This window comes from Tamandua tetradactyla, chromosome X (genome assembly GCF_023851605.1).
Source record: "Tamandua tetradactyla isolate mTamTet1 chromosome X, mTamTet1.pri, whole genome shotgun sequence".
Taxonomy (NCBI): domain Eukaryota; kingdom Metazoa; phylum Chordata; class Mammalia; order Pilosa; family Myrmecophagidae; genus Tamandua; species Tamandua tetradactyla.
Window position 1 is genome coordinate 78437397 of NC_135353.1, and position 24799 is coordinate 78462195.

At 35.7% G+C, this 24799-nt stretch overlaps 1 protein-coding gene across 5 annotated transcripts in view; it reads right to left on the reverse strand.

Annotated features, from left to right (window-relative positions):
* DIAPH2 (diaphanous related formin 2) overlaps positions 1-24799 on the reverse strand; it is a 997375-nt gene that overhangs the window by 899825 nt on the left and 72751 nt on the right. For all 5 annotated transcript variants that reach the window (XM_077145442.1, XM_077145441.1, XM_077145438.1 and 2 more), the window contains one exon: positions 2739-2843. In XM_077145442.1, the coding sequence (XP_077001557.1) occupies positions 2739-2843 (105 nt within the window). The remainder of the gene's footprint in view (positions 1-2738; positions 2844-24799) is intronic.

A 24799-nucleotide genomic window follows, 5' to 3' on the forward strand; every position in this document is an offset into this window, starting at 1 on the left:
CATCATTATCTTTGTAATTTCCTTTAATTTCTGTTATTCCATGCTAATTTTAGCCAAGTTAATTACACAACAAAAGATTTTATTTGCTTTAGAAACAGGTTTTAACCACATACCTGTGTACTGCTTCATTTAACTTTAATGTCCTTACCCAGGAACCCAGGAGAATGATGGACATTTCTTATTGAGCTCTTGTTTTGTTTTTAGATTCCATACAAAATGACTAATACAGGTATTTAAAGGAGAAAATGTACAATTTATGTTTAAATGTAACTATAATTCTCATTTGCATGTTTAATTTTCCCACTAAGTAATCTAGCCCTTTGCTTTTTCTTCAAGATAAAAGTTTTGACTATCTATCAAGTATTTTCATAAAAAAGAAGTGGTTACAATCTTATCTACTTTAAATAAGGAGGCTTTTATTCATATCAATTAATGCAAAATAAGTTTTTAAAAAGTACAAAACATCCTAAGCATATCTAAAGCATAATGAAAGGCAGGCAGCAGGATGTGAACCTTGGTTACACAGGTAAACAGCCATGCATTAGGTTATAATTTGTGCAAATTTTATTGCCATGATCATGAAAAAGTCAAAAGATGAGTTATTATTTCTCAGTGAATAGTATCCCTCTCATCTTCAAAAGGAAATTACATAAGCAATTTTATTTGTTTTAATGGCAGAAAACAGAGTACTAATTAATGCCTACTGAAGGTGAAAAAGTTTAAAACATGATTGTCAACAGGCTTTCTTTCATTGTAATATTTGGCCCATAAAAAATATTTGCTAATGAAATGTATAATCCTGGAACTCTAATGAAATTGCCAGACACATGCCAGGTGCTTAGAAGTATGCTAAATGAACAAATGATGGTCACACATTAAATAGTTACAGAACTGATTATGAAGCCAATTAATGCCTTCAAGATGGATATTCATGTCTTGAAAAACACTGAATTTCTACCTTTTGAATAAAGCAATTCAAGAGAGTTTATCTAATAATTACCAAAATATTAACATTTTAATCTGAAAAAATAAATATATAACCTAAAATGTGCATTTCTTTAGTCAGTTGAAGAAGAAACAATAATGAAGATAATTCTATCTAGTTCTACATTGAGGTATATTAAAAATCAAAAGGATATGGAATAAGTGTAGCTTCATATAATCTTTATTATATTCAGTCCCACCTACATATATACACACAACAAAAAATATGTGAGACACTAACAAAAACTTACTAAAAACACCATATGATTATTCATATATTGTTATCTATGGCTAGCACTCAGATTTACTTCTATAAATTTACTAGTATATTTCCAGTTACGTTTTTGAAAAATAACACTGAATGCATATCCAGCATTTCCTAAAGCATTTTACTGTGAACAATAACTTGAGTGCAAAAACGAGAAGAGATTAATCAGAATCTCAAAGTAAAAACCTATGCATCACATAATTCCATTCAAAATGATCCTCATGGCAAATTTCACTTATCACTTGAAACATATTTGTGCCCTTGGATACCAGAAGAAAATTCAAAAACATGCTGTTAATCTGCTCTTGCAGAGCTGCAATGTGCTACGTTTAAATAGTTCAGAATTCACTTTTAGGTGGCTTAAAGTACAGTACAGAATCAAAACAACTGTAGAATTCAGGGCATAACGCATTAGTAATTGCCATTGGAATTACTGTACTCAAATAGCATTAATAAGATATCCAAATAATTTTATAATATATTTTTGCAAATGAAGAACAATTTTATGCACTGTTCAACTTTGTAAATTCAAAAGAGATGGGAAATTTTGAGTTGTATATGTTACCACAATAAAAACTTTAAATATTTATATATACATATATACAATAATTTTATGAATCTGGATATGAAAAGCTTTCTCTTTACAGAGATGTAAAAGATACATTTCACTATTCAAAAATATCAAACCTGAAGGCTATTTTAGGAAGCACCTTAGGAAGTGAACAAAACAAAATACTCCATTAAAATATGACAAAAATATCAAACCTGAAGGCTATTTTAGGAAACACCTTAGGAAGTGAACAAAACAAAATACTCCATTAAAATATGAACATTTTCCTGCTCATAACAAGTCCTTTCAGTGAGCCCTACTTTCAAGTCTTTTGAGACTTACAAAAACAGATTTGATTAAAGCTCCTATGTGTTCTCCTTTTTATTAAATAAAGCTGTACAATGACAATTATGAGGCAGTTTACACAATTAGTATCACATAAAATTATGAAAAAACTAGGAATATTGCATATTAAAAATAATGCTAAAATCTCATCCAAGCAGACACATAACATATAGCTTTAATGTAAATTGAGGTGACCCTTGTGACCAAGCTATGTTTGTGTATTCTCCCTCAAAATCTGAAATTTTCACCAAACAAACCATATATTAAGCAGAATATCTGCAAATGGATGTCAATTTTTAGCAAATGCACAAAACTTCTGCTGCAAACCTCACTGGATCAACTCAGAACCTTCCAGTCTTAGTGTGACTTATCATGTTTATGATAATGGAAGTCTCATTTCTAATTAAGAACAGTTGTGATATATGCACTAAGTATGTAAAAATATATGCACAAATTGTTTTCTGAATAGTATAGATGAATTTATGAGGTAGAATTTTGAAAATTTGAAGGTTTATTTTTGTTTTTGTTTTTTAGGTAGATAATGGAAATTTAAGATTATTAAATTGGTATTGGAAAAGTCTCACTACTTACAGATTTGGCAGTGGCAGAAATATATTGGACAACCATCTCACGTTTCGTGGTAAAATCTTTGTTTCTCAGAGGAGCTTTTCGTTCTTCGTTAAGGTTCATGTCCTCCTGTTAGAAAGAACATGTACTGTGAGGATTGAAAATTTTCTCCCTATTTCAAAAACGATCCACAAATATTAATATTCTCCATGTCTTAAGATAACAAGCCAAGTGGTTTCTAAACCAAATCACTTTTAAGGATACTTCACTATTATTTTTCATGCTATATATCATATATATATATATTGTGTAAATTTTACCATATATTCATAGTTCTCACATCTATCTATTCAACTAATGAACAGAACAAAAAAAAAATTAACTTTTCCATAGCATTAATTTTAACCATTTCACAGAAAAAAAAAGTTTATGGCATAAATATGCATCATACAGGTTTGGCAAAGCTATTTTTATACCTTGATAGCAAAAAATAAATAAAGAAAACACTATTATTTGGTATGTGTATCCTTAAGATTACTATTTATTATACTGAAAAGCAAATCCTGATTTAAAAATTAAAAAAAAAAAATTAATGGGATGGGGGGGTAGGAGGGTAGTTCAGTGGTAGAATTCTAACCAACCTGCAGGAGACCCAGGTTCAATTCCAGACCCATGCACTTCCCAAAACAAATAAAGAAACCAACAAAAACAAACAAACAAAAAATTCAAGAAATGGTGCTGCAATAAAGGGATATTCCAATGGAAACTGAAATGTGACCCTGTCATAGAGCACAGAAAAAAAAAAATAGGAGGATATATGTCTATGATATGACATGGAAGAAAAATTCATGAGAAGCTGATTGATTTCGGGGGAAAAAAAGAAAGCAAAACTACAATTAGCCATATTGACATAACAAAAATCATTCATTGGAAAAAAAAAATTCAGTTAAAAGAAGCCATATTGACATAACAAAAATCATTCATTGGAAAAAAAAATTCAGTTAAAAGAATACAATGTTTTGAGGTATGATAAGCTTTAATTTGTTGGGAATTTTCCTTTATTTTGTGATACATTCATATACACACATACAATATTTTCATTAAATAAATTTTCTTCATTTTGAAACTCATGATAACCCTTGTAAAATATGAACACTTGAGGGGTCACAAAACCTAATTGGAAGGTACTGTGCTTTGAATACCAACATCAAGTGAAAAGACAACCCACAAAATGGGTGAAAATGTTTATAAACCATGTATCTGATGAGGAACTTCTATCTAGAATAAAGAACTCTTAAAATTGAACAATAAAATGACAATTGACCAAATTTTAAAATGGGCAGAGGATTTGAATAGCTACTTCTCTAAAAAAGAATTTTAGTGGCCAAATTATGAGTTGGCAAAACTGCTCAAAATCATTTGTCATTACAGAAATGCAAATCAGAACTATGACTGAGATACCATTTCATATGCACTAGGACAGCTATTGCCAAAAAAGAAAAGAGAACAAAAACACACAAACAAGTGTTATTATTTAAAAAAAAAAAAAAAAAAGGCACAAATGAGTACTGATGAGAATTTGAAGAAATCAAAATCTTCATACGTTGCTACTGGGAATGTTAAATAATGCAGCCATACTGGAAAACAGTCAGCAGTTCCTCAAAATGTTAAACACAGAGTTACTACCATATGATGCAGCAATTGTATTCTTAGGTATATATACACAAGAGTATAAAAATATATGCCCACACAAAAACATATCCACAGATGTCTATAGCAATATTATTCAAAATAGCCAAAGAGTGGAAGCAACCCAAATGTCCATCAACTGAAGAATGGGTAAATAAAATGTGGTATATCCAGGGAACATGGATGATACAGTGGTAGAATGCTTGCATTCCAAGCAGGAGACCCAGGTTTGATTCCCAGACACAGCACCCCCCAACTCAAAGAAACAGTGGTATATCCATGTAATGAAATTCAGCCACAAAATAGAAGTTCTGATACATGCTACAACATGGATGAACCTTGAAACCATCATGTTGAGTGAAATTCGCCAGAAACAAAAGGACATGTATTATATGATACCATTTATATGAACTATCCAGAAGAGGCAAATCAACAGAAAACAGATTGGTGGTTGCCTAGGCTTGAGAAGGCTGGGGAGAAATGGGGAGTGACTACTAATGTGTATGGGGTTTCATTTAAGGGTGTTGAAAATGTTCTGGAATTACACAGTGTTGAAAGCGACACACTTTTGTTAATATATTAAAAACCTCATAGACTTCAGGGAAGATGGCCAAATAGAGTAGCTCGAGATTAGCCCTACTCCACAGAAAGGGTAAGAAGGGACAGAAAGGTGACTGAGGCAACAATTTGGGAGTGCAGCTAACCTGGGAGAGCACTCTGCACCTCATGGGGCACTCTGGTTGCAGAGGCCGAGGAACTGAGAAATAAAAAGCTGGAGCCTGGCGTGGAGGTGCAGAACATGCAGGAGTGTACAGACGGGAGCCAGAGACTAGGAAGTAAGTCAGGCTGTGATCCTTGGGTGCGCTTCCCTCACCAGCTCAGCCACATGACCAGCAACTCACCAATACCCCACGCACCTGAACCTGGTCACTCGCTCCCATTCCCCACGCTCCAGACACCCCCACCCCACCAGCCCCAACTGCATGCAACTTCTCCCCACCCCCACCCCAATTGCGCCCCAACCCACCTCTCCTGCACCCTTCCCAGGTACTACCTCCCCCTCCCTGTTCCCTGTAGCCTGTTACCAACACATAAAGGCTATGGGCACAAACCTCCATACCCAGGTTACCTCTGGCCCCTGCCCATAATGTTGCAAAGCCTAATCCAACCCCCCCACCCCGAGCTCTGCGCATCATTTTATGGCACTCCTAGGCCCACACATATGCACAGTCCTGCAATCACATCATTCAGCTCTGGGAACCACACATTACAGCAGTCCTAGAACCGCATATGTGCCTGGCACTTAACCATACTTCACAACTCTGAGAAAGTGCTGACCTGCACAGCCTGGTCACATCTGCCCCTGTGCTGGTTTAAAAGGAAGTATGCCCCCTAAGAAAAGCCATGTTTTAATATAAGTACCATTTCATAAAGGTAGAATAATCCCTATTCAATACTGTGTATTTGAAACTGTAATGAGATCATCTCCCTGGTTGATGTGGTTTAGTCAAGTGTGGTTGTTAAACTGGATTAAGGGATGACATGTCTCCACCCATTTGGGTGGATCTTGATTGGTTTACTGGAGTCCTATAAAAGAGGAAACATTTTGGAGAAATAGATTCAGAGAGATTCAGAGAGAGCAACACTACAAAGCAGAGTCCACCAGCCAGCGACCTTTGGAGATGAAGAAGGAAGACACCTCCCGGGGAGCTTCATGAAAAAGGAAGCCAGGAGAGAAAGCTAGCAGATGACACTGTGTTTGCCATGTGCCCTTCCAGCCAAGAGAGAAGCCCTGACTGTGTTCGCCATGTGCCTTCTCACTTGAGAGAAAAAACCCTGAACTTCATCGGCCTTCTTGAACCAAAGTCCCCTTTTCCCTAGATGCCTTTGATTGGACATTTCTTTAGACTTGTTTTAACTGGGACATTTTCTCAGCCTTAGAACTGTAAACTAGCAACTCATTAAATTCCCCTTTTTAAAAGCCATTCTGTTTCTGGTATATTGCATTCCAGTAGCTAGCAAACTAGAACAGCCCCCAATCCACGAAGGCATAATGCTGACCTGCTTCCACAGCTCTACGCATGCGCACAAAGGGCCTTGTGCCTTAGACCAGCAGACACCAGAGTTATACCCCCAGACCTATGCACCCACACAGCTACATCCTCCCTGGCCACTGAGCACCCATGTTTACAAACACCAGCATAGCATCCCCAACCTGCACCTATATCTGTCCTGAAACAAATCACTGCACTGAGAGCTTCACCCCATGCCCTACTCCTTGCTGTACAACCATCCCACAAACACAAGGCCTTGGACTACTGAAAGAAATCAACTCCCAAATTAAATCAACCAAGATATTTACATGTGATGAAAACGGCAGAAGATCGCAAAGCATATCACAATGCAGACAGATATAGCCCTGCCTAACGACCAAGTTAAAACACCAGAGGAGAAACAGATGTTGGAAAAACTAATCAAAGATGTTCATACAACTCTGTTTAATAAAATAAGTGGGATAGCAAATGACATAAAGGAGATCAAGAAGATAGTAGAAGAGCATAAAAGAGGAATTTGAAAGTATAAATAGAAAAATAGCAGATATCACAGACATTAAAGACTCTGTTGACCAAATAAAGAACGTACAAGAGGCATACACCAGATCTGAAGAGACAGAAGAAAGAATAAGTGACACAGAGGACAGGATAACTGACGGTGAAGACTCAAAACAGCAAATAACAAAAAAGATGGAAAAAAATTGAATTAGAATGCAGGGAAATTACAGACAAAACAAAGCATGCTAAAATAAGAATCATTGGTGTCGCAGAAGGAGAAGAGAGGCATAAAGGGTGTGGAAGTGTAGTTGAGAATATAATGGGGGAAAACTTCCCAACCCTCATAAAGAACATAAATGTACAAGTCAAAGAAGCCCAACAAACTTCAAACAGAATAAATCCAAATAGGCCTTCCCCAAGACACACACTAATCAGTCTGTCAAATGTGGAAGAGAAGCAGAAAATTCCGAAAGCGTCAAGAGAAAAGCATTCTACTACATACAAGGGAAACCAAGTAAGACTGAGTTCAGACAACTCAACTAGTACCTGTAGGTGAGAAGGCAAAGGCATGATATATTCAAGATCCTGAAAGAGATAGACTTCCAGCCAAAAATTTTGTACCTAACCAAATTGTCCTTCAAAATGAGAGAGAGATTAAAGTTTTAACAAATGAAGAAGTCCTGAAAGAATTTGTCAACAAGAGAGCAGCCCTACTACAAGAAATGTTAAAAGGAGTAATACCAGCTGAAAAAAAAAGGACAGGAGAGGGGATCTGGAGGAGGGCACAGAATTGAACAATACCACTAAGGGTAATTTAAAGAAAACAAAGAGAAAGAGAGAAAAGAATATATAGATCTGACAAATAAAACAAAAAAGATAAGACAGTATATTAAAAAAAACGCCTTTTCAGTAATAACTTTGAATGTTAACACACTAAACTTACCAATTAAAAGATACACGTAATCCAGCTCTATGATGCTTACAAGAGACTCATCTTAGACACAGGGATACAAACTGATTGAAAGTGAAATGAAGGAAAAACATTTTCCACGAAAGTGGTAACCAAATGGAAGCAGGAGTAGCTATGATAACATCGGACAAAACAGATTTTAAATGTAGACACCATAAGAGACAAAGAAGAACACTATACACTAATTAAAGGGTCAATCCACCAATAAGGTATAACAATCATAAATGTTTATGCTCCCAATCAAGGAGATCCAAATTACATGAGGGAGATATTGCCAAAACTGAAGGGAGTGCCAGAGATGTTTCAATAATAACAGTAGGAGACTTCGATACACAACTCTCCTCTATAGATAGAACAACCAGAAAGAAGATTAACAAGGAAATAGAGAACTTAAATAACTTGATAAATGAATAGATCTAATAGACATATATAGGTCACTGCACCCCAAAGCACAAGGATATGCATTCTTCTCTAGTACTCATGGAACATTCTCCAGGATAGATCATATGCTGGGGCACAAAACAGGTCTTTATAAATATTGTTATACTTCTGAACAAAGTCGTGAGGCATGCGACGATGTGAATGAACACGTGGGACATTTGGTAAAGACAAAAGAGTCAGAAACAAAAGAACAAGAATGGTATGGTCACCTTTAGAAAATGCTTATGAGAAAACAGGGGCCTAGATTGTAAGCTTTTAGAACAGACACATTAAGTCCTGAGTGGTGATTATTATTTCTGGATTTTGAGAGACTGTTTTATATATATATATATCCTGATATTTAGAGATAACAACAAAGCCAAACAGGTTGGGGTCAAAGTAATTCAGAACATAGGGGTCAGGGATAGGTTCAAGTATTCTCCAATCCCAGCTCTGAGGGACCTGAACCCCTGAAAATGAACCAATGATACCCTAGTGCCTAAAAATATATACCCTAGCATGAACAGTGATTACAGTGATGGTAGATTACTTTGAGATTATAAACCAATGGATTTTTACAGTATTTAACTTATTCTTTTCAAAAGACATGTTTCCTAATTTCTCTCATCTCTATAGCCTAGAAAGGGCAAATTTTTTTTTCAAAATTCTAATAAAATCATCAAGGATTTTCTACATAAATAGCCAATTGTACCTAGAATTAATTAACTACCTCATGTTTTCAAAAGATAGCTTCACCTGTATACACTATAGTCACAACACATAGAAGCTCAGATAGAAAACAAAGTTGAAGGAAAAAATTGTCCAAATATATTAACTCTAAAAATAGTATGGAACCAAAAGAAGAAAACAAAAAGCATGATATTAACTGAATATTACTAAGTATGACACTAAAATCCTTCAACAATTTCTCTTTCAGGCTCCAATGGAAAGAATCTACTTTAAATATCTACACATACCACTTTACTATCAGAAGGGTAAAGTCAGAAGATATTTTTAGATATTAGAAAACAGAAACATTATTTCCACATCCCCTAATCTCTAATCCTGCATGTAACACTGGACCAGTGATTTTCAAAATCCAGAGATACATAAAGGATCCATTAGGGTTTGAGAAAGAAATATTTATTTTTATTCAAAAAATAAAAGAAAATAAGCTTTACTAACATTTAACACACGAATAACCACTGGCGCCGTCACTGAATGCAGAGGTCCAAATCATTCATGAGGTATCTTTTGGGAAGTGAGGGGCATTTACAATACATAAATATTCAAGTGTACTGTAATATACTGCAGTTTAAGTGTACCTGGTTTTAAGTGAATTTACAGGTTTTTAAATCTAGTTTCAGCTAAATCAACAAGTTCTACACAATGGAAAAGTGGCTTTAAAAGATTCCTGCAAAGACAACAGAATGAGAATAACTGGATAATACCAATAATGTAAGCAAAAGTAAAGAAGTTACTAAAGCATTATACTTCCTACTCACCAGTATGAGCCTTTCATCAGTTATATGGCAAAAATAATGAAAATCTAAGAATTAATAAAAAGCTGCCCCACAAAATTGAAATTATCAAGCTAGCTATTTGAAATATGGATATATATTCATTATCAATGATGATCCTCACTTTAAGTATATATTGTACCTTAAAATATTATCTAATGATAGTATAAAGATAGTATAAAGCTATCTTCCATTTCCCCAACAAAATCAGAGTCATGTGATAATCAAATTCAGTAATTTAGTGAAATGCTGGAAACTTAATAAGATAAATGTTTTGATGCCTGTTTTGAATTTTCTTTCTTTAATAGCAAAAGATAAAAGGTCCCATGGCAATAGGGAAAAACTTGGTAAAAGCTGAAATAATACATGTAAAACAACATGACAGTGAACTAAAACACAATCCTTTATCAGCAAATACTGTCAGAATACCACAGAAACCATTGCTGATAATCTGATGAAAGAAGTATTAAAAAAATTACTCACTGTGGGAGGTTTACTATACAATTGGATGAAAACTCAGCTTATTTTAACATCTCAGCTGATATTATTTGCTAGATTGCTTCAATAATGAAATACATAAACTTTGCTTTCAGTCACTAAAGGAAAGATCTAACAGAAAAAATACTTATGAAAAGCAAATTATTTTTTTAATATAAAGGTATTTTATGGTAAAATAGTAAGTAGGAAGGATTCCTAACTAAGGTAAACCCATATGTAAAATTAAAGTCATTGTAAGAAAGAAGTTAAAAACGAAGTATACAGAGTGCTATAGAAAGCCAAGAATGTAGTTAGTTTCTTCAATAAGAACAAGATATTTTAAATGAAGTAGAGCTCTTTCTCTCTCCATGAGCTCTTTTAAGGACTCCAGTAAACTAATTAAGACCTACCTTGAATAGGCAGGGTCCATCTAATCAAAAGGTCCCACCCAGAACTGGGTGGGTCACATTTCCATGAAAACAACCTAATCTGCACTCACAAGATTGGACTGCAAGTAAAAAAGCATGGCTCTTCTGTGGTACATAACAGTTTCAACTAGTACATCCTTCTTTCTGGTACTGGTTGCATGTGTGGAGTAGACATGAGGAGACAATCATGAAGATGAAGGTCAACACATTAAGGATGTGGAAAGGAAAATGGAAAGAGCTCATGGACCTGATGACATGAGTTGAAGCCCTGTTTATTAAAGCTCATTTTGAGCCCATTTATTTAAAAATATAAAAATGCAACACTCCAGATTAGTTGCAAGAACAAGTGACTGTCATCAAAGAAGACAGAAATTTACCAGCCACAGTTCAGCAAGAAATCTTTGCTTGATCCATAGATTGGACCAAGAAAATAAGTGTCATTAATAATGGACTTGTTCCATTTGCATATACATATCTTTGTCAGATTTATGTTACATCTATGAAACACTAGATTAAGCCAAATATCAAAATTAACTTGGAACTACTTTCTTCTAATTACCATCTGTTTTTGAATAAGATATAAAAAATGACACTGACATTTTAACTCTCACTAAGAAGTTATTAAACATGATAGCAAAGGCTTTTATACCATTAATAAATAAAATCATTTTTAAATCTTGTTAATTTCATGCTTTTCTCATCCTTTACTAGATATGTGTGTCTTTTATAATGTGCATAATCAGTGCGTGCATGTATAACTTTTAAATAAAATATATTGAGTTTACTTGCTAAAAATAAAGATTTTTTCTGATGGGCTGGAAAATCAAAATGTCAGAGACCACTACGTTAGTTCAGGGATTAGCAAAGCTTTTATGTAAAGGGCCAGACAGTAAATATTTTAGGATTTGCAGGTCACTTGCTCTCTGTCTTCACTACTCAACTCTGTAATGTAGCACAAAAGCAACCATAGGTAATACATAAACAAATGGGGATTCCAGAAAACATTTTATACACTAAAATTAATATAATTTTCAGGCTCCACAAAATATTCTACTTTTGATTTTTTTTCAATCATTTAAAAATATAAAAACCATTCCTAGCTTGCAAGTGGAACAAAAACAGGTGGCAATTGTTTGCCAACCCACAGTTTAGATTATATCTTCTTTAAGGCAGGATAGTGTCATCTTTGGTAAGTTTATGTCTCCTGCACCTAGCAAAGTATCTGATGATCAGTAGAGATTTATCAAATAAAGTTCCCCAGACACATAAATTGGTCTTTCTTTTTTCTTTACCACAAGTATACCTTATGTTCTAATATATCACCCCTACCAGAACACAAGTTGCTTAACAGCAGGAATTTTCTTTCAGTTGTTCCCTGATCTCTCCTCAGAGCTCTCCTCAAAGCTGAAAGCAGAGTGCCTTGCAAATAGAAGACACTGAACTTGGTGAAGTAAACATCAAAATTTGAGACTATTTCAAACACCAAAAAATAAAGATTGAAAACCCAGAACTGACACTTGGATTCAAAATTTATTTAGGTCTTCTTGGCTTCCTCAATGAACCCCTATACTAAGCTAAATACTCACAGTAGCATAGTCACAGCTGTTCTAGGGCTATGGAAATCATCTGTTGACTTGTTTGTCTCCTAGACCATAAACTCTGAGGCAAGAGAAGTGCTATATTCATCTTTGTATCTCCAGCATCTAACTGTTTTAGTTTGCTACAGCTGCTGGGATGCAATATACCAGAAACAGAATGGCTTTTATAAAGGGGAATTTATTAACTTACAAGTTCTAAGGCCTTAAAAATGTCCAAATTAAGGTAAGGCTATAAAAATCTCCAAATTAAGGCATCCAGGAAAGGTATCCTGGCTCAAGAAGGCTGATGACATTCAGGATTTCTCTCTCAGCTGGAAAGACACATGGTGATGTCTGCTAGCTTTCTCTCCAGGCTTCTTCAATGGCTTCCCTGGGGGCATTTTCTTTATGCATTTCCAAGGGTCTCAGCTGTGTGGGCTCTGTTGGTTCTAAAGCTTTTTCCAAAATGGTTCCCTCTTATAGGACTCTAGTAAATAACCCCACCTTGAATGGCTGGAGACACATCTCCATGGATACCATCTAATCAAAAGTTACTACCCACAATTGGGTGGGTCACATTTTCATGGAAACCATCAAAAAGATACCACCCAGCAATAATGAATGAGGATTAAAGTATTTGGCTTTTCTGGTGTATACAACTGATTCAATTTGGCACACTAACATACAATGTTCAACAGATGGCTGTTGAAAGGCATTCATTGCAATAAACACTAGCAGATCTTTTCAAGACAGAAAAAAAAAATTAACATTTCCATTTACAAACCAAGGACAGAGGCAGGGAATTTTGAAGTTTACTAGCTGCAATCAGAGTAAATTTACAAACATAGTTCTTTTAATTCCTCTTGCTGGATTCCTACCTTACCCCTCAGTTGTGAGCCTTTGATGAGAAATACATGAGGCAATAAAATATAAAACTGACCCAAATTTAGTTACCTTTTAGACCTGTTTACTGGGTAAGTTCTACTCTTCCTTTATAAGTTTTATTCAGGAGTTCACGTGAAAATAAAATATATTGTGTAAGAAATGATGCTGGTATTAGCTCAGTCTTATGATATGGAGTATGGGGTAGGGGATACTAGAAATGTAAATATAACCAATGGAGATTATACTGTCTAGACAATTTCTGAAAATCATTCATGGCTTATTATAGATTTTAAGACCTAACCTACCAACAATTTATTGAAGGGTAACTAAACAATTAATTAAACTACTTATGCTGTAAACACTAAAAGGTTAACATCCAAGCTAACCAACTTCTGAAAGATAGTGTTAGGTGAAAGAGAAATCCATAATAGCAGTCTGAGGAGAACAAGTACACTTGGGTGAAAATATGACCCCTGGTGTCCAACACCAAGAATATGGAAGGCAAAAGAGAAAGAACAAAAATTAAAAGTCTTGATATTACTTATGAGGGTTCAAGCAAGGGGATAGGTAATTTAGTATTTATTATATCTAACTATACCACCACTAAATTACGCCAAAATGTGAAATGTACTGAAATAAATTGTTGAAAAGAAATAAAGTGTAAAATGTCAAATGTGCATATGTAATCAAATATTAAAAGTTGTCTTTAATAAATGAGGTTGAAATGAAGTATGCCAAAAAATTAATTATAAAACCCTAATCTTATTTTTTGCGTAAGACAAATTATTTAATTACCTATATTAGAACACAATTCTTACAGACATTACGAATCCAATGTCACCAGTGTAAGCTGGACCACCACTCAATAGATCCCTGTGGTAGCTACCAGTAATCAAAGTTTGATTTCAACTTTTAAGAAATTTCTATATTTCTATTTTTTTAACATAAAATGGAAATATCCTCCCCCTTCATAAAAAAAATAAACTGCATACTAAAGAGCAATAATATTCTAAAGGAAATGGAAGGATCAAGATTTATTTCTCTACTACCTCTCATTACATCAATCCAGGATGGATAAAAAACAAGTTATTGCTATTAAACATTTAATAGTCCCTAAGCAATATACAAAAGACAGTTGTTATTCTCAACAAATTCAAAGGCTATGATAATTTAAAATGCCAAACTGTTGCTCAGCTGTAGCATTAATGAATTCCTTATATTTAAAATGGAGAGACATTTCATCCAATCCTAACTAGAGACGGTACAAAAAAGCCTCCAATTGACATGTATTATTTGAGAAAGGTTAAGAATATGAATCTAATTCAAATTTGAAATCGGAGTTAAAGATGACAGGTAATACCACTATAGTTTAATCACCTTTAAAACTGACCCAAAAATATATGGAAGACAACAACAAAAAGTTAGAATGGGCATAACTCAAATACCCACAAAGAGTGAAAGAAAGATCACAGTTGATGGTGGAATTATACAGAGAAGGTAGGGTTTAACAAATGAGTATGAGTGCTGAATCATTACATTGATATTTCTTTTAGTCTGTAGTACCTTAGAGTAGCTAGAAGTAAAAACTTAAAATTGTAGAATTTAACCTATACCAAACTCTGAAATCTATTCTAAACTACTTGTGGAAATGTACTTTGAAATTTATTGCTTTTTGTATACATGTGATTTTTCACCAAAAAAAATAAAGAGAGAGAGAGAAGGAGAGAGAGCAGTATAACAGAGAAGATAGGATTTAACAAACGAGTATGATTACTGAATCATTATAATGTTACTTCTTTTGGTCTCCACTGTCTTGGAGCAGCTAGAAGAAAAAATGTAATATTGTGGAACTGTAACCCATACCAAATTTTAAAATGTGTTACATAATTATTCATTAAAATGTACTTGGAAATTTATTTTTTGTATATATGTTATATTTCACAGTTAAAAGAAGTTAAAAAAATATATGGAGGGTGCTGGGGCAGGGAGCAGGAGATTGGACATGAACAAGTCTTTGTGGAGACCATGATTCAATCCATAACATGCAGCCATCGTACTCCCTCCTTCCCTATTTTGTTAATTATATATCATGAGTTAATAAACTTGATTCTCAATGAAAATTGCAGGTACCTCCCCAACACCACCAACTGCCACACACTTCTGAGGAGGGACACACAATGCCGTCTGGTCTTTTTTTTTATCATTTTATAATACTCTTTATTTGATTAAAGAATTTACCACCTTTGTGTAAAAAATATATATATATATGGAAGAAGTATGGTTGTGGTAAGTCCTATTACCTTTTCCCACTTAAGGAAGATTTGAAAACATGACTCTGGGCAGGGTAGGGGAGCAGGAATCTTGAAGAGTAAGCATAATTTAACCCATGCATGTAATTATAAAAATCATATAAGATCCAGAAACCTACAACCTCCAGATGGGTCACTGGACTAGATAAGTCCTGAAACCCAGAGGGCTCAGCCTCTCCAGAACATGGGTTGTTCCATCTCCCTATCCCATATTATGACAGCCCCTTCTAACATGGAAAAGTGAGAATGGCCATAGCCCAAATACCCTTAAAGAGTGGGATAGAAAGATCAAAGGTGATGGTGAAACACAGAAGCTGGGATTTAACAAGGGAATATGACTGCTGAATCATTAAATTGATATTTCTTTTAGTCCCCAATATCTTAGAGCAGCTAGAGGTAAAGACCTAAAATTGTGGAATTGTAACCTATACCAAACTCTGAAAGCTGTTCTATAACTAATTATTCTGCTGTGCTTTGAAATTTAATGTTTTTTGTATATATGTTATTTTCACAGAAAAGAAAGTCGATTGTGATAAAAAAAAATCATAGAAGAACAAGTTTTTTTTTAATGCCTGAAAGTTTTTTTAAAAACAGAATCAATGCCCGATTCTCAATTCTAGTTGGTGATCATATTCTCAGTACAAAATTCAAAGCTTTACAAACTATGGAAGACACACTGCTAATAAAGTGCTTGCATTCTATAAAAGAAACAATCATCTAAAAATTTTAAATGTAGAGATTTAAATCTACTAGCAATAACTATTGATATCATTACTCAGAAGATCTATCTATAATTGTTTTGCTGAATATGCACAATATGAAAAGTGATATAACAATGCATAGATAGATGTCAGAATGAATGGAACACTGGAAATCTACTAACACACCTACAAATAAAACCCAACTATCTGGACCTTTCAGTTAACCAGATTCATATGAGGATTTTACTTACTTATTGTTAGGGATTGAATTGTGTCTCCCGAATTTTATGTTCAAGTCCTAATACCTGGTTCCATTGAATGTGCCCTTATAGGTCTTTGAAGATGTTAGTGTTAAAATGAGGCCAAACTGGATCAGGTTGGGCCCTAATCTAATCTGACTGGTGTCCTTATAAAATGAATAAGTAGAAAGGAGAGTCAGACAGAGGGGAGAAAGCCTTATGACAATTGAAGCAGAGAATACCATGGATTGCGAGCAAACCACCAACAGAAGCTAAAAGAAAGTTATGGAACAGATTCTCCCCTACTGGTTTAAGAAGAAGCATGGCCCTGCTGATACCCTGATTCAGACTTTCAGCCTCCAGAACTGTAAAACATTTGATTTCTGTGCTTTTAAGTCACCCCCTTTGTGTTACTTTGCAATGGGAGCCCTAGGGAACTAAGACACTACAAAGAGTCAATTGATTTTTACAATGAGCTATTAGCAAGTAAATAAAACAGCTAATGTTTTATTCTGTGTCCTGCAGGAATTTCAGATTTAGCCCAATATCCCCTTTATTACCTTCAACTGTAAACCTACACAATAAGAACTGCTGTTGACAGATGAGCTCTTCAGGCTTAACAAGAGTTTCAATTATTAGAGCGAAATAGGATTATATTTAAATATTGCCCTTCATTATTTAAATTTTCAACCAAAATATATCATTACTCAAAAATTCCAAATAATAAACTGCATTAACAATTCAAGGTAATTTATTCCACATCAAATGTCTTATACATTTAATAAAATTTTACACATTTTTATACAATTGTATACAATTATTCAAAACATTTTAAACCTCAGGGTATGTTATTGTAAACACATATACAGTGTATAGGCCAAGAGGTTCAAAGTCAAGAAAAGCTGATCAACAGGAACAGCACAGTAAAGAATAACACCAAGAGAAATAAAATTGTGGTAACCATTAAGTAGGAGAAGATCATGTTTTTGTACATTATTTGTACAAGGAAGGACATCCATAAGGAGTGAAATAAAAAAAGGAAATTTCATGTCTGCAAATCTACTTCATGTTTTAGAAATAGTGACTTAAGTGCCTTCTCCCAATCAACTATGATAATGATACTGTAACAGTTTTCCACTACTAAATTGTTAGACTCTTTCTTTTCAATTGATGATCTATAAAATGCTAAGTGAAAAAAAAAATGCTATTAAAATAACTTTCTATTATTGGTGGGAAATAATCTATCCCAGGCTGGCTTGATCAATTACCCAAGGCACCTCTGAGTTGCTTTCCACTCACAGTCAGTACGTACCCAACGAAAATGCATTGATTTTATATTTAACTGAAACATTAGTAAAGACAGATATTACAAAAATGCCAAGTATTTTGATTTTCATGTACCTAAGTTTGAAGTTCCAGCTCAGCCACTTACTACCTTAGGACTGTTACTAACCCAAGCTACTTAATCTCTCTCTAAGCCTCAATTTCTTTATCTGTAAAATGGAGTATAAGAATGTTGCCTACTTTGTGGCACTGCAAAAAAAGATCAACTGAAATGTGTAATCTGTTTAGCTAGACACCTGAACCATAAATACATAGCAAATGAAAACTCTTCTTAAAATTTCTTGTTTACTGTAAAACAGATTACAATGAAACTGAAGATAACTCAGAAAATAAATCATGTTTCAGAGAGATAAAATCCTTAAATAACTTATCAATCTTTTTGTTGTTACGTTTAAACAAATCATGTTTCTGTCTAATTTCTCATTTCAACTTTTACATCCATGAAAGAAAAAATTCCCATTAGGGAAAGCATGGCACAAAGTTGTACATTTTTTAAAATCATTTTTATGAATTCAACAAGCAAACATTTTTATATATATAACATTTAAAGAGGAAAGTGATAATTTTATGATAAACATTGGAAATCATACTCAAAATCAATCAAAAAATAGAAATGCTGTATGAAAATTGGAAATATTGTACACAAGTTTTAAAAATTGAAAACTACCATGGACAACTTTTGCTTGGAGTTACAGTCACATAAAAGGCACCTGTGCAGCTAAAGCAGTGTGACCAAGAGGGAAGAATAGAAGAAGATATAAAGAGGTAAATGGGGGGTGGGGGGTAGATAACACAAGGCTTTATAATCCATTTGAAGTATTACTGGCTTTTTTACACTGAGTGGAACGGGGAGCCAACGTAGGTATTTGACAAGTGACATGACATTATTCAAGTTTTAAATGGATACATCTTTGGTGCTGAGATATAGGGTCAAGAATAGAAGTACCGAAACCAGCTAGGAGGCTATTTTGAAAGTTCAGGTAAGATTTCAAATGGTGTAGAGGTGGTGATAAATGATTAGATGTTGCAAGTACCTTACTTTGAAGGTACAACTAATGGAATTCCCTACAATTAAATGTGAGATGTGAAAGACAGATAAGTGGACAATTCCAGGGTTTATGGCTTGGTTAACTGAAAGGATGGAAATTCCATCAATTGAGAAAAGGAAGACTTTGTATAGACTGGTTTAGAGGGTAATATCAGCAGTTCAGTTTCGGATATGTTACTCTTGAGAGGTCTGTTAGACTTATAAGGAGAAATGCTGATTAGAAAGTTGGAATATGATTCTGGAGTTCAGTCAGGAGGACTAAATTGAGAATTGTGAGTTTGCAAATGGAATGTAAAGCCACAGGAGGATATGATCACCAAAAAAAGTAGTACAGACAAAGAAAAGAAGATATACAAGGACTGATCCCTGAACCACACCAACATTTAGAGGTTGAGGCATCAGAAGGAATCAGCAAAGGAGACTGAAAAGGAGAAGCCTAGGAAGTAGGAGGAAAACATGTGAATACTGAGAAAAAAATGTTTCAAATTGGAGAGAATGAGCAACTGAATCAAATGCTGCTGCTAAGTCAATTTAAGATGAAAACTGAGAATTGACCATGGGATTTAGCAGCTTGAAAATCGTTGGTGACATGGATGAAAAGCAGTTTTAATAGTATGGCCAGATGAATGTCTGCTCAGAGTAAGTTTAAAAGAAGAGTAAATAAATGGAGTGAGAGCTGGCAAGGAAGACAGGATCAAGAGAAGGTTTTTGTAAGATAGGATAGCATGTTCAAATGCTGTTGGGAATGGTAGGAGAGAGGAGAAAATTCTTGGAACAATGTCCTTGATTAGGCAAAAAACTACTGGATCGTCTATACAAATGGAAGGAGAGGTACATGAAATGCTCATCTTCCGTAACAGTATGTGAGTGCAGAAACTAAAATGTAGGTAGATGTGATGGACTCGGTGGAAGTTCTCTTCTGATTGTTTCAATTACTCAGTAAATTAAGTAACAAGGTCATCAGCTGAGACTAAAAATGAAAAAGAGTTCTGAGGTTTGAGCTGTGTGGTGGCTGTTAGGGAAATCACAGACACCTGTTCAGAGGCCATCACCCAGACCTCACCTCTCCCCAACTCCCTCTCTGAGGAAGTCACAAAATCATGCTAATCAGTCATTCTCCAGCCTTCCATTACCCCAACTCCTTTCCCATTGTGTGCTATCAGAGAAACTGGGAAAGATGTTAAGTCCAATGAAAAGGCCCTGCCAGACAGGCCTTAATCCCTAAAACAAGCAGACCCAGATGCTTATCAGAACAGAAATTCTCAGTGGCAGGACCCCTCCCCCTGAAGTGGATAAAAGCCACAATCAAACAATATAGATTGGCCTCTCTCTTCTCCAGCATAAAGCAGGATGGATGAACAGAGCTGCCATCTATCGACCCAGACCCAGATAAGTTTTCAGCCACCCCAGATATGATGCGATTCCTTCTCTTGCTCTTTTGGATTCACTGTGCTATGTAAGTGACAAGGAGATTATTTGCTCATTCTAGACTTTATTCTGTGCAATAAAGGGATCTTTTGCTACAACTTTCCATGGCGTCCTGAACCTGGTGCCTATGAGGCACCATTATATCAACTTGCTCCACACTGGCTTAGAGTTATGCACCCCAGAAAAAATATGTTACTAACCTTGCCAGAATGCAATATACCAAAAATGGGTTGGCTTTTTTTTTTTTTTTTTTTTAAATACATGGGCAGGCACCGGGAAGGGTTGGCTTTTTCAATAAGGATTCATTAGGTTACAAATTCACAGTTTTAAGGCCATGAATGTCCAAATTAAGGCATTAAGAGGAAGATACCTTCTCTGAAGAAAGGATGCTGGCATCAGGGGTTCCTTTGTCACATGGGAAGGCACATAAGGACATCATCTGGTCCTTCTCTCCTGGGTTCTGGCTTCAATGGCTCTCTCCAAATGTCTCTGGGCATTCTCTCTATCTCATCCTCATAAATGACCCAGTTAAGGGATTAAGAATCCCCTGAATGGGCCAGATTACATCTCAGGTGAACCACCCACCCACAATAAGTCTGTCCCCACAGTGGTGGGTTAAAAGAACATCATCCTTAGAACTGCAGAACATTAACAGTGAACCCTAAGTTAAACCATGGACTACAGTTAATAGTACAATTGTGAAAACGTACTTTCATCAATTGTAACAAACGTTTCACATGAATGCAAGGTGTAATTATAAGATGGTACATGGAAATACTGTGTTTTATGCATGATTTTGTGTGACCCATAGCCCCTCTAATAAAAAAAAGAACACGGCTTTTTGTGGGGTACATAACAGCTCCAAACCAGCACATGGTGTGAACCCATTGCAAATAGGAACTTCTGATGAGGTTAATTCAGTAAGGTGTGGCCCAAAGGAATCAGGATGGGTCTTAATCATATCACTGGAGGGCTTATAGAAAAATCCACAGAGAGAAGACAAAGGGAGCAGCTAGAAACTGGAAATCAACAGAACCCTGAAGAAAAAAGTAAAAAATGCTGTTATGTATATGCCATGTGACAGAAAAGTGAAGGTCCAAGGATCACTGGCAGCCAGTCCAGAACAACACACTCTTCTGGGAGAAAGGACAACCTTGCTGACACCTTGATTTTGGACTTTTCCTGTCCACAAACCAATGAGCAAATAAATTCCCATAGTTTAAGCCAACTCATTGCATCATACTTATTACAGCAGCTAGATAATGAAATGAGTTTTTGGTACTGAAAAGTGGGGTGCTGCTATCACAAATACCTAAAAATGTGGAAACAGCTTTGGAATTGGGTAATAGCTAGACGCTGGAAGAACTGTGAGGTGCTTGATAGAAAAAGGCTAGATTACACTGAGGAGAGTGTTGGTAGAAATACAGACATTAAGGTATTTCTGATGAGGTCATAGAAGAAAATGATGAATGTTATTCTGGAAATTGGAGGAGAGGTGATCCTTGTTTTAAGGAGTCAGAAAACTTGGCAAAATTGTGTTCTGATGTCAGATTGAAAGTGGAACTAGTAAGCAATGAATTTCACTATTTTAGCAGAGGAGATTTCCAAGTTAAGTGTGGAAAATGCAATCTGACTTTTCTTTGCAGCTTCCAGAAAATGCTAGAGGAAAGGGATAAACTCTTAAGAATGAGGAAACCAGAAATCAGGAAAATTCTGATGCTATCCACACAGGGTTCTCTGAGACTAGGGCCAGTAGTGGCTCTATAGGGGACCTCCTTAAGTTTTCTGGAGCTCCCCAGAGGAAAAGACTCCAAATAAGAGTATAACTGACAACTCTTTACAAAAGAGGATAAGGCTATGTCGACAAGCGAAGCCCTTGATCTTGAGGCTTGCTCTTCTGAAGTTTATTTATGTAGCAAAGAACCTAAGCCTACCTACAGTTATGCCTAAGAGTTACTTACAGAAAACCACTTTGGTTCCTCAGATGTGGCCTCTCTCTCTCACTAAGCCCAATTCTGCAAGTAAAATCATTACCCACCCACCCCCAATGTGGGACATGACAACCAGAAATGAACACCCTGGCGATGTGGGACATTACTCCCAGGGATGAGTCCAGCCCTGGCACCGTGGGATCAACAATTCCATCCTGACCAAAAGGGGGAAAAGAAGCGTAACTAATAAAGTAACAGTGGCTGAAAGAGTTCAAATAGTCAAGAAGCTACTCTGAAGGTCACTGTTATCCATGCTTCAGTTAGAGATTGCTACCTATCATAACTTTGCCAAACCCCAACCAAAACTACTCGAGCCAATCCTAAAGAACACCTAGTGCAATATATAAAATTCTACAAAGGTTCCATGCACTAAGGTAACTTTCTAGAAACCTACAACCTCTAGATGGGTCCCTAGACCAGATATGTCCTGAAACCTAGAGAAGCCAGCCCATCCAGAACATCAACTAGTTCCATCCCCCATCCCACATTATGGACAGCCCTTTCAAACATGAAAAATTTAGAATGGACATAGTCAAAATACCCCTAAAAATTGGGAGAAAGATCAAAGGAGAAGGAAAAATTATAACAGAGAAGAGAAGATTTAACAAATGAGTATGACTGCTGATTCATTATATTGATAGTTCTTCTAATCTCTAGTGTTTTGGAGCAGCTAGAAGGAAAAACCTAAGATTGTGGAAGTGAAACACATACCAATCTCTGAAATCTGTCCTATAACTATTTATTACATTGTACTTTGAAATTTATTGCTTTTTTGTATATATGTTGTATTGCACAATTTAAAAATGTTAGGAAGAAAAAAAAAGGGTGAGGTTGAATATGGATACTGTCAGTCATTTCAGTAGAATTCAGGATTGGAAATACAGTTATCCAGGAAGGATCTGCAGAAAGTTCTACTGTCTGATGGTTTGGCCTCCCTAGAACTGCATGCAAAGCCAACAAGGTTTTTGTGAAATTTGCATGAACAGAAGTAATGCCTGAAAGGGACAGAAGAGGGACCAACTTAAGGAAGAATGATTTCAAGGAAAGAGCAATGGGAGCCAAGGTCTGGATTGAAGAAATCTCAGGCCAAGAGAGCAGGCTCACCTGATGCTATCCCCATGCTTAAAGATGATAGGGCCTGTGCCCCAGCATTTGTAGAGTTTCTAGACACTATCCCAATGCTCACAGAGGGTAGAGCCTACACCCCAGTGTACAGGAAGAGTATGGCTGCTACACTAGCATCTGGAAGGGGTGGGGCTGCCATTTCATCAGGCCCAGAGCACAAAAAAAAATCAAGCCACAGATGTTACTCAGACCCTGACTCTTGAATTGTTTAGGATCTGTGACCAGTTTTCTTTCTAACTGCTCAATTCAAGAATGGGAATGACTATCCTATGCCCATGCTAACACTATATATTGTAAGCAAATAACTTATTTTCTAGGCTTCACAGGTCCACACACAGAGGAGAATTTTACACCAATTCTGATCAGACTTTGTACTTATTATTGTTACTAAAATGGCCTAAGGCTTTGAAGACGTTGCAACGGAATGAAATGATTTTTTACGAGGAAAAAACATGTCTTTTTAGGGTCCAGAGGATGGTATTTAGTGACTTGCAGTTATATACCCCAGAAAAACATGCTCTTAATCGTAAACCATTCCTGTGAGTGTAAGCCCATTGTAAACAGGACCTTCTGATGAGGTTACTTCAGTTAAGGTGGCCAGACTGAATCAGGATGGGTCTTAATTCTATTACTGGAGACCTTATAGAGAAGACCACAGAGAGAGGATGCATGGAGCAACAAGAAACTGTGAGCCAATGGAATCGAGAAGCCAGGAGAGGCTACCATGTGCACTGCCATGTGACAGAAAAGCCAAGGACCAAAGATTGTTGTCAGCCAACCCCAGAACGCTATAGTCTTCTGGGAGAAAATACTGTCTTATTGACACCTTAGTTTTGAACTTCTCCTTGCATCAAAGCCATGAACCAATAAATTCCCATTATTTAAGCCAACCCATGGTATGTTATTTGTTTTAGTACCTAGGAAGCTAAAATAAACCATGAAGTAAAGGTGGGAAATAGTCTTCTAGGAGTACAGTTAAAGGAATGGACTTGAGACATACAAAATACTTGTCTGGAAATATAAGGGCCCACTTAGAGCATATGAAATGCACTCTGCTTCAGAACCATTAATAGGACAATACTGGATTAGAATAAGCAAGACCCAGAGGATATGAGGAAGACCAGTTAGGAGGCTATTTTAGTAGCCATCCCTCCCCCCTCCAAAAAAAAGAAAGAGAGAAAGAACGATATCATCTCAACTAGGGCAAGTCTGAGGATACAAATGAAAGTTATTGCAAAAGCAGAACCAATGAGACTGACAAGAAGAGAAGACAAAGGAAGGAAAAATGAACTGATTAAAGATGGCCCAAAAATACTGAACTTCAATTTGCTAAGTTTTTTTAACTCCACTGATAAATTCAGAAAAGTATTTCAACACTGCAA